Below are 12,032 nucleotides of genomic sequence, written 5' to 3'. Positions count from 1 at the left end.
GGCAGCTGAGTTTAGAGATCATTATTTTGCTGTGACTCTAGTCCACGGAGTTGTGGGATTTTCTCTGAGAAAAAGTCATAGGCTTTGGTGATTAGGGTATCATGAGTTCCTGTCAAGAAAGTATCTTCTGTGGCAGAGTTGGAGCAGAAGGCATATTGCTGGGCCTGAGGAGTAAAGAGCAGGGTGAGGGGAATTGCAGGCAGCAAGGATAGACCACACTTTCAAAAGGTTTAGCAGAAAAGAGAAAGGGGAGATAGGGCTATGGCTTGAGGGAAAAGCAGAGAAAGGACTCTGCATTTGTTTTTAGGGTAGGATTGACTTTGAGGCCTAAAAAAGATGCTTTGTATGTACTCTAATGGAGGTAACATATAGTAGTGTTTTAGAGCACGTGCTCTAGAGTCATTAGTGCCTAGGCTCAAATTCTGGCTTTGCCACTTACCTTAAAATTAAATAAGTCACTTAAATCTCTCTGTGCCTCAGTTTTCCCAATGGCAAAATGGGGGAAATTAGAGTAACTACATCAGAATTTTTGCAAGTAATAAATAATATTTGTGAAACAGAATGATAACTGGCGTGTAGTAAGTGCTTGATGAGCGTTAGGTATTACTATCAGGATTCAAGCAAAAAGTACATGCAGGATCTGATTGGATTTGTTTTGATTTTGACGAGCTTTTTTCCTTACTGTTGTAAAAGTAATATATATGCCTTTTTAAAAAGTAGCTTTTGCAAAATTATACATTTTTTTCCAAAGAAAAATCAGAAAATACAGATCAGCAAAAAGAAGAAAACAAAAGCAGCCATGTTTTCGTTCCCTATCATCTTTAACATTCTGGGGAATATCATTCAAGACTTTTTTCTATTCATTCAGTAATAGCTTTCAAATTGTGTTTTGGTCTCTGTGGCAGCTAGGGTTAAATTACCCTAAGACACACCCAGGGAACTTCCCCACCCCTGGTTCTGGGGAACCCAACACATGAGAGACCTACCAGGAGGCCCTGTATCTCCCGGAGAGGAGAAGGAAGCTCAGATACCTTCTCTGAGGCTCTGGTTCTAGAAACGCCCACTTTTCAGTTCCCCTATGCAGAATACAGATACCCTATCTCTGACTGTCCTAGATCCATTATCCCCTTGCTCCTTGAAGTGTGGTGCCTGGACCAGCTGCATCAACATCACCCAGAAGCTTGCTGGAAATGCAAATTCTTAGGCCCCATCCCAGATCTACTCTATCAGAATCTAAAGTTTAATGAGTTTCCCAGGTGACTTGCATATACATTAAACTTGAGAAGCACTGAACTAGCCCATGTCCTTCCAATTCTAGGAATGAAGATTTCCCTAAATGTTCTTAATCACTAGAAACTTCAAGAACTTTCCCATCAAAAGTTTTACCTTTCATTAGGTCATTCTGTTTTGTGGAACAGGCTGAGCTTTGGAGGTGAACAATAGGCCCTATGCCTTCCCAGGATTCCAGTGTATCCCAATCAAACATTAAACATCTTTATGATAAAACTCAGTAGACAGAGGATGGAGCCAGGGAAAAGACGGAATAATTCTGGTCCTAACGGAGCATCTGATTTCTTCTGGATAAACAGTGTCAAACAATTTCCTCTCTTCTGAGAGGAAATTATGTTGTTTGGACAATGTGGACCACGCAATCAGGGAACAAGTTCCCACTAGCAGGTATAACAAGAAAGCTTCTGTGGGATGTTTCTGCCCCTGGGTTCTACACACATCCTGTCAGAAATGAGAAACTTCTATCAAGGATCACTTACCTACTGATATAAATTAAATAGGTAATAAATGAAGGGACCCCTGAGTATAAAGCATTTTTTTCAGTGCAATAAACTGTATTACTTCTTAAAAACTATGAACAGAAAATGTAAAACTTTATTCCATAAACATAAGGGAGAATTACAAGGTGTACTTCAGTTCTTTGTTATGGCCAATTAAGAAATAGGGACAGAAGTAAGGAAGAGAGAAGAGAGAATGAAGGGAAGGAGGAAGACATAGGGACCCAAAGTAAAAGAGAACAGACATACGTATATATACATTTGGGCATACAGAAACAGACTTTGATGCTGTTGACATTGCCATAATGTTCTCAGGTAAGATATGACTGCCAAGACATTCACACATAAATTCATCAAACAAATTTTCTCACACTTTTTCTGTGTCAGGTGCCAAGGATATTAAAGTGAATATGGGTCCCTGCCCTTAAGCTCACATATCTAGCAGGAGACCAAGACATTGATCAAGTATTCACACAAATAACCCTTGTATTAGTTTCCTGTTACTGTTGTAGCAAATAACCATAAACTTGATGGTTTACAACAACACCCATTTATCATCCTTCGGTTCTGTAGGTAGAAGTCTGATATAGGTCTCACTGGGCTAAAATCAAGGTGTCAGTGGAGCTGTACTCCTTTTTAGAGGCTCTAGGTGAGAATTACTTACTTATTCTCTCTGCCTCCCTCTTCCAGTTTTAAGGACCCTTGTAATTACATTGGGCTCGCCTGGATAATCCAGGCGACTCCCCATTTCAAGGTCAGCTGATTAGCAACCTTAATTCCCACAACTTTAATTCTCTTTTGTCATGTAACCTAACACATTCCCAGGTTCTGAGAGTAGGACATGGACATCTTTGGGGCTCCATTATTCTGCCTACCACACCATTTATCTACAAATTGTGCATTACAGATGCTATTGCCTTAAACAGGGCTATAAACTCCCGTGCACAAGTACAGAAGCATGGCATTTTCTGGAATTATACTATTCTGAATTCTATTATTTGCTGCCTACATACATTTGTTTGCTGTTTCCTTTGAGATGCCATCCTCCTCAATCCCTACATATCCAAATTCTAGCTATCTTTTAAGACCTTGCTCAAATGGTACTTAGACTTTATCGGGTGGAAAAACGAAAAATAAACTTTGTTCAGAACACTTCTACCTTTTAGTATTCTCAGTTGGTGTCTAACTGAACTTGTGATAGCACTTTCAAAATGAGTTGTGATATCTTAAAACTTACCTTAAAGTATTCACACTGGATTTTTCAGACACTTCTGTTTGGATCACAGAAGGAAATGAAAGGAGAAAGCCAAGCCCTCCAGGCACCAGTGAAGAGGGACAGAAGGAAGTGCCTTGAAAACACCACACCAGGAGGAATATTCTATTTAAGACCTTGCTTACAGTAAAAGCAGACAAATGAGAGCTGATATGCAAAAGAACAAAATGATAAGGTACTCTAAGTGGTTTGCTAAAGGCTGAGATTAAATCATGGTTCTAGGAAGGGTTGCAAGCTTGTTCAATGGCAAAAACATAGAATGTGATACATGTTGTTGAATCCCGCCTCTTCCAGTTAGTTGTGAGACACTAGGTGAATAATTTAATTATTTTAAACCTGTTTCCTCATCTGTAAAACAGGAATTACAGAAGTGGCTAATGATAGTGCCTGACATATAGTAAGCGTTCAATAAAACTTTATTGCTTTGTGAGTGAAGATTCAGAGAGGTAAAGTAACTTGTCTAAATTTATACAGATAGAACCAGGCCCCCAAATTCTAGTATATTAAAATCGTTTTGCTGTTTGTTTTTTTTTTTCAGTTCTTTGGAAATATGAAAAACTATTCATGGTCCTTATAGCACATCTCTATAACTCAAGAGTAGTTGCCACTATCCTGACTGAGATCATTACACTAAAACAGAGCTTTCTATCTTGTTCCTTGTGAATACAGCAGCATTTCTCATTTGAAATAGAAGATTTATTTTTTAGATTTTATTTATTTGAGAGAGAGGGAGAGAGCACAAGGAGGGGGAAGCCACAGAGGCAGAGGGAGAAACAGACTCCCCGCTGAGCAGAGAGCCCAATGCGGGACTTGATCCCAGGACCCTGAGATCATGACCTGAGCTGAAGGCAGCCACTTAACGGCTGAGCCACCCAGGAGCCCCTGAAATAGAAGATTTTAAAGTACTTGGTACATTAACCTGCCTCCTTTGAGGAAGGCTGAATGATTCCATCCTTGGCACTGAAGGACACTAAGATCTGGAAAGTAGAAGAGTGCTTCTAGATCTTATTGGTCTAAACTTCGCTGACTGTGGTGAAAGAACTGTTTAAACAAATTAAATATCCCTCTGAAACAAAGTCCTGAAGCCAACACCCTGGATACCAAATTAAAAGCTTGGGGTATATGTCAGGGGTCTTCCCATTTTCCCTTTCATTTTGGTTCACATATTCCTCTACTTTCCATAAACATTTCCCATTCTAAAGCTTATTTCAATACTAGGTATTCTGAAAATTTACTTAATGTGGTCTGGCAGACTGAAGAAAATGAACTGGAATTCAAGTGTAACAGCAGGCATCTGAATGGAATGGAATGAGAAGTGGAAGAGAAGCTAGAAGACATTGGTACCCTTCAACTTCTTTCCCTTTCTGGGCCTTTGTTTTCCAGACTGTTAAGGGAGACGGCTGGGCTACAGGGTATCTAAGACCCCAACTATCTCTAGCATTCCATGATTCTATGAGTGCCCCCCTCTGAAGTATTAGAATATAAAGGGGTGCATGTATTTGATAGGGTGGGGGGAGATCATTTGAAGAAGTAAAGCGGGAAAAATTGCAGGCAGGCACTTCATTTGAGCCTACACATCCAGTAGTGTGTGCAAAATAAGGGAAGAGAGGGCGGGAAAACTTGTTAACAAAAGGTTTCCTTTACTAAGGATAGTATTCAAGCAAGCCTGCATCACTAAAGGCTCCATGCTGTATAGTTGAAAGCCTACCAAGAGCTGGGAATGAACTAACAAGACCTCAGGTGATTTATATTGACCACGTTTCTTTTTTCTTAAGTTTGGTTTTGTTTCCACTGAAATGTATTCAGCGGGCTAGACATAGTCTTCTACCTGCTTTGCTACTGGCACGTAAGGACAAGCAGCTACAGAAAAAAAAATTATTACTATTTCACTCTTCTATTAGTTTTTTTTTTTTTTTTTTTAAGATTTTATTTATTTGACAGAGAGAGACAGCGAGAGAGGGAAACAAGCAGGGGGAGTGGGAGAGGGAGAAGCAGGCTTCCCGCGGAGCAGGGAGCCTGATGCGGGGCTTGATCCCAGGACCCTGGGATCATGACCTGAGCCGAAGGCAGAAGGCAGACGCTTAATGACTGAGCCACCCAGGCGCCCCTTCTATTAGTTTTTGTCACAAGATTTTTTAATAAAATCTACATCTCAAAAAGTATGCCGTATGTGTTGCGACATAAGAGTCAATATAAACAAATACTGTCTTACTATAAACTTCATCCAGACCAGACAAGTTAAACATTGGCCTAATTTGGGCTTTATAGCTATGAATAGAATGGGAAGTTATCATTAAAAGCTGACTTTACAGAAGCTGACTTATATTTACCTTGATGTTTTGTCAATGTATATAAACCAATCAGGCAACAAGGATATAAGAATCATTCTTAAATATGGTTTTTCATTTTCTGAGTTCCAGAGGCAGTAAGAAATCAGCTCTGGGAGTGCCTCTGGGCAAAAGATAAAGGAGGTTACAGCTGTGGAAGTGGTAATTAGAGCCCATTACAACTTATCTGCTTTGTCATTAAAATGCCTGCCAGACCTCTCATTTTTCTAAACAGAGGAAAAGAAAAGGTATACCTTAGTCTGTGAGAGCGTTAACCAAAGGCAAGGGATTTCTAATTCTGTTCACAAACTTACCATGTAACCTAAGACAAACCCATTGCCTTTTGGCTTCAAATTGTGCTTTGCTCACAGTTAAACCCTAACTCTTGAAGCTGAAAGGGACCTCAGGAAATCACCTGGTCCAGGCTCCTGCCTTCAGGAAAGTTATTATAGTCCTATTTTCCAAATGAGATATAAAGACCCAAGTAACTTAACTAATGTTTTCTGCCTCCTGAGTGCAATGGATTTTATTTTGTTCTTACTTTTATCTTAACTGTCACGCGGAGAATGTAATTATTCTCACTTTTTTCACAGATATGTTGTATACAGGTTGACACATAATAACCACAAGGCACTTTGAAAATACCAAAGGAAACTTATAGTATTAACAGATACTAGCACTTGGAATGGATGGGTCTTAAGAAAAACTAAAAGGAATGGATTTAGCCCTTTGAAGAATTAGCTTGAGGAAACAGAATTACACTCAGTTTAGTTAAATGGACCAAACTCACTTTCTGTATATACGTGTAAGGGTATAATTAGGAGTAATGAAAAATTAAGAACAGGAATGCCACTAAGGGTTTTATCATTAGGCTTGAGAGGGTAATCAAAAAGAGTAAGTGAAATTCTGCGCATAAAACCAGAAGTCCTGAAGAAAGTTGACTCCTTGGGTAAGGGGTAGGAAGTAACAGTTTTTTTCTTGCAATTTAAGAAGTTCACTCTGATTTTTTTCCTTAAGTTGTCTATAGTCTTGTCACTGAATGCCTGGATTCATTATCTTCCTGTCTCCAATCTTTCTTCACTTTGCATCCTAAGCCAAATTATCTCTGCCCAAATCACCATCTTTATTGCTACTTTGAACACATCAACCACCTCACAAACCCTTGTTATCCTCTGTATTGAAATTATTCAGGATTTCAAGATCCTTCATTAATCCATTCCAATCTAGTCTCTTTCCCTATCCCTCTCTATCTTTATTCCTTTTAATACTACGCTTTCTCTTCATGTACCTGAAACAAATTCCATCCTTGCATCTGATGTCATCTCTTCACCTTTCTTGAAAACTAACATGTATTTGATGTGAAGACTATACGGAGAGGGCGGAGTCTATAAACAGAAGTCTCTGATCTGATATGATTAACTAAAGGAGACTGGAGCCAAATTCCCTCCCTTATGTTTCTACCAGGGAGAAAGTGAGGACAGAATGAATGGTGAGGTGAATTTGGAGGAGTGCTGCAGGGTAGAAATTGCTTGGAATATGTGGTAGTTCTGAGTATTAAAGAGGGCCTGCCATATTTTAGGACTGGTCTCTTCCATTCCTTCAATTACAGCTTGATCTTCATTATCTTTAATTAAGGCCTCGATTTATACGCTGTCTTCCTTGGTGAACGTATGTAGTGGTCACTATCAGAAAGATCTCTCAAGTGAGGAGAAGAAGGGCGATTGCCTTAGTTAGCCAAGTAGGCACAATGGTGACAGGAAGGTTACTCCACAGAGAGGGTGGCAGTATATATTGTAAAGGAATTTTATGGTGGTACATACTCTGGGGAGTAAAACTCTTAGGTTGGGGGGGTGGGGCCATTCCATTATTGTATCCAACATGAGTAATGTGGGCAGAGTTTGGTTACCTAGCAGATATTGAGCTTAGAAACAATATATATTTTGGATTTTAAATTTTTATTCACCTCCATATAACAGCATATATAAAATGTTGCACAGACAAAAAGCATTTCTGAAATTTGGTAACTCCTTTGGGATTGGCACAGATTACAGACTTGAAAAAAAAATCCATGGTGGAGGAATTTTCATCTCTAAGGGTAGACTTGATGTGGAGATAGCTAAAAGTCACTTGAGACTAAGTCTGGTGAAATAAGATGGGAATAATCTGAACATAATTTTTAGTGAAATAAGCATGTAAAAGAATGACCTAATTTACTGTTAGAATAAGTATCTATACCTTCACAACATGCCACCCTCAAAGGAAACAATGGTACTGAGATAGGTAAGTAATTATCTTAAAGTTTTGTTTGGGGCACAGATGTTAAGTATCTGATTTTGTGATAGAGGGAAAATGGGCATAGCTAAGGGAAGACTACAAAATATTCAGCTTCTTTGGAGGCCAGGTAATAAGGCTTCCATTAACCTGCTATGGCTTCAGGAGGGTAAGCAGCTTTTCTATCAAGTGTGGATTGGTAGTCCTGCTTGATTTAAATGAGTGACGCAGCTGTTGGGAAGCAGGAAATGGTGCTGGATTACAAAGAGACAACCAAAACTAACACAAACACACATAGGCTTCCTGGTATGTAAATTATTTTTGAGGTTAGAGATCTCCTTTTACAGAATTTAGTATATAACAGATTCAAAAACCAAACTTTTTGACCTCCCAATATTAAATAACTAAATGTGCAAAAGAATCACCATTAAATAGGACATCAAAAGCTATACATTTTCTATGAAACAATATGTGCACAGATCTTCAAAGCTGTGAAAATGCAATAAAGAGCACAACACATTTTGGTCACTTTATTAAATGACATTAAATAGTTTAAGTTTCAACTACTAAACAGCACTTTGAATGGTGAAAACACAGATAGTATTATTGTCATACTTGAATGCTTTTCTTTAAAAACACAATTCCAGTCCTTATATATATTACAAAACAGCCTTAAAGGAAGAAGTGACATCTTTTCTACAGTACTTAAGATACTCAATACGGAACTGAAAAGCAGTCTAACAGAAACAAAGGCAAGTCTTCACAGCTGTATGATTTCAGCAGCCAAAGCTGGATGATGGACTGAAACAGTACTATACAACTGGGACAAAACATATACAATATCACAATACTAAGCAAAAACGCTTTACACCCAAAGAAATAAAACAGGTTACAAAATATGGAGAATTTAGCAGGCAAAACTGTATTACAAGCAACATTTTAAATCGTTATTTTTTAAGCCATTGCAACTATTTAAAACATCTAAAACAAATATAAAAATGAGCCTTTTAGTATCTTATTGATGTGATTTTTTTCTTTAAATATTTGTTAAAGCTTGATGTTATACTCAAAGTACATATTATGTAGCTAAAATGTCAAGTGAGAAGAGTGTATGCAAAGTGGTCCAAGTTTTATTTCAAACTCTCTTAGTTCCAATTAATCCTTTCTATGTATTATTCCTTAAGTCATAGTTTCATCCATGGTGAAAAAGGTTTAGAAGGTTGCCTAAAATTTTTACATCCATGTCTTTGCACAAGTAATCAGACCACGTTGAAAATTCCCAGGTCTAGTAAATCAGGTTTAAGGTATTCTGGACTTACAGAAATACCAACTGAAAACAGTTGGCCAGAGTGTACTGCCTTCAAATACTTATCTCATAAATCTTGTCTTTTTCATTTCTTCTGGAGTAAACACACATCCCCCCCCACCCTAATTAAGTAAATTTGATTATATGGCTGGCACAATATCCAAATATATGGAATTTGTTAGTGGTAACTCACCATGGTAAAGTGGGGGGGGATGAAATGGATCCACCTAACCTCACAAATTCTGTATCACAAACCTAGTGCTCTTAGATGTTTACCACTAGTTCTTTCAAGATCAAAATGGAAATCTCTTAATCATCCAAATAACTCAAAACAGTTCTAGCTAATGTTAAACTCATTCTAATCCAGTGATACCTAGAGCAATTCCTCCACCCAACTTTCTTTTTTATGAAATTCCTTAGCTATTTCCACTACCTGTTACAACACCATCTCAAAAATGGTTTTGCCATGTTGAGTTGACTCCCATAGTCTAACAATCTTTTTCTTCAAGAAATTCAAGCAACCAAATTGTACATGAATAAACTTACAGGTCATGTTTATAGGCCTGGATTAAAAAAACAATGCAATGATTTTCTAGTAAAACTTCAAAAAAGGGTATTAGATGAATTACTTTTGATCAGAAAATTGCCTCACAGATCTAAACTAAAAAAAAAATCGAACTTTGAAATGTGATTTAAAATAACAGGGAAGTTGGGGGAAAAGAACACGATGATGACAGAAAAGAGGAAGAGCATAGAAGCCAGTGATCCTTATCTTTCAGAGGAATTATTTCACAATACTGACAGTACTGGGAATTATTAAAGCACATTCCTCATGTGAACTTAAAAAGTCAGCAATGGTTCTGCCATTTTGATATTGTTTATAAAACAGGGTGTGACCCTACAACCACACCATCATCCTTAACCTCCTAAAATGCTAGAACTTGATTTTGTTAGTCCACATCCCACTGCCAGCAACAGGATGAAGCACTAGCACTGGCACCAAGCAGTTAAGAGATGTGCTTTATATTAGTGCCAGGAGAGAGAAAATTCATGTGTGGAAGATAATCCACAACCCTGAAATTTTACCAGTAATTATTTCAGCACATATAACTGAAAATAAAAAATGGCAGAAAGACTAAAGAAGAAAAAGGAATTCTCTTCTTAGGCTATACTTAAGGCTGTTTATACAATGCTAAGATAACTGCAAGACTCCTCCAAGTTTTAGAGCAGTAGTATTTGAGAATATTGCACACAATTCTGTGTCAAAGATAACCCTTAGTTTCTAACTTTCAGTCACGGAGATGATACAGCAGGAGCCCAGTTGCAGACTTCAGTCAAAAGAACATTAAAACCATTTCAATCATTTTAATAAAGAAATGGATTAAGTACAAAAGTATTTCGTAACTTGAGGAATCAACTCTAAGAACTCAGCTGTGTGTTTTTATATGTAAAGAACGAATATATAAATCTGTATTCTTTCCTAAATTCATTAATTTTATGACAATTTTATGGTTGCTAAAAGCAGGCATAAAAATTTAGAGAGGAAATCTGTGGAGTTGTTACTGTTATGGAAGGACTTGTTTTCACTGAAAACAATTTGAAATATCTTCTGTACTCAATGTGTGTAAGAAGATTCTAGGCAACATCACTGACAAAAGTCAGGAAAAAATGGTATGCCCTATTAAAAAAATTAAAACTAATATGGAAGATTGGCATTTAAGGGGACCAAACTATTTATACAGTTGAGTTCTGTTAAGTCATTGATTCCTAAAAAAATAAAAGATCTTTCTATGATTTTAACAATCCTTTAAGCTTTTAGTGCAAAATCACATTGATTTCCCTTGGGAAGGTCCTGGATTTTTGCTTCTCATTGGGGGTGGTGCGCGCTGTAAGGGTGGTGGCTGCATACCACCAGCTACTGACTGATACATTCCTCTCATATCAATTTGCTGGTAGTTAGAAGGATTCATGATTAAATTTGGAGGCTTTGGCATCATGAGGTGACCCAGTGTTGCTTGCTGATAAGTCATTTGTTGTTGTTGCTGCTGATTGTACTGCTGCTGGAGCCTTCGGTTCATAAGTATTCGCTGAACGCAGCTGATTAACTAAAGAGAGAAAAGGGAGCTGTTACAAGTGCATGACCTGTCTCAAAGAGGTAAGTATCAAGTTTTCAGTTAAAATCAATTTGTTAAGGGTGTACCATACCAAAAGGAAAACACATTATTGTTATCACCATTACTAATTTGAGGCATTCACAGGACCATTACTGTAGAAACCACTTAGTAACACCATTTAGGGCTAAATTCTCTTAATGACTTGACTATTGTATTGCAAGCTGCATTTAGTTCAGTTGCCATAGTAACCTGTCCCACACTATGATTAGTTTCAAGTATTAGTTACAGCACTTTTTGTCAAATCTCATTTCTTCTTCATTCTTTTAAACATTTCACATAATGACAAACATTTTTAGTGACAAACACCAAAGGGAAAAAACACTTGTAGTGGGAATAATTCCTACCTGGAGTGTCTTAAATTTCCTAAGATAATTTAAAATCAATAATTCTACAGTGCTAAGTAAAATTCATGCCACAGAAATTGATTCCCTGGAGTCAAGAGTTGAAATTTCCCAGTGAAAGGCAGATGGCTGACAAACAACTATGATGGGAAAAATGGAATATGCTAGTCTTTTAAAGAATTATGTAATTTAGTAGGAACCTGTGACATAGATAATCTATAGCTCCACTTTTTTTTTACTCTCAAATTAAATATATTAAAAAGTATACTTAATTGTTTAAAAATGGTAAATATGGTAAAAGTCTGGCAAAAATTCCTTTTTAGATGTCCAGAATACACAAAAAAATAAAATTATGTGGACGAGATTCCTATATAATCTCCAAGGAGGCCCATTTAGGAATTTGTTGCTCTTTTGTAACCCTGTAACCCAGATATTACCTTTACTTGACAATTACTATGTTTTCTGACAAAATTTCTTCCAGGAAAAATGACCAGTCATCCATCCATATGAGGGAAAGATGATTATTGACACAGATGTCACACAAACCCATTAT

General features: G+C 37.4%; 1 protein-coding gene across 7 annotated transcripts in view; it reads right to left on the bottom strand.

Moving 5' to 3' along the window:
• Nucleotides 1-7,318: 7,318 nt before the first annotated feature.
• Nucleotides 7,319-12,032, bottom strand: part of ATRX (ATRX chromatin remodeler) — a 305,789-nt gene continuing 301,075 nt past the window's right edge. For all 7 annotated transcript variants that reach the window (XM_032387887.1, XM_032387888.1, XM_032387891.1 and 4 more), the window contains one exon: nucleotides 7,319-11,069. In XM_032387887.1, coding sequence (XP_032243778.1) covers nucleotides 10,791-11,069 — 279 coding nt within the window. In that variant the 3' untranslated portion in view covers nucleotides 7,319-10,790. The remainder of the gene's footprint in view (nucleotides 11,070-12,032) is intronic.

Source organism: Phoca vitulina, unplaced genomic scaffold, assembly GCF_004348235.1.
Source record: "Phoca vitulina isolate PV1807 unplaced genomic scaffold, GSC_HSeal_1.0 scaffold51, whole genome shotgun sequence".
Taxonomy (NCBI): Eukaryota; Metazoa; Chordata; class Mammalia; order Carnivora; family Phocidae; genus Phoca; species Phoca vitulina.
The sequence above is the reverse complement of the archived record's forward strand: the minus strand, read 5'-3'. Positions and strand labels throughout refer to the sequence as shown.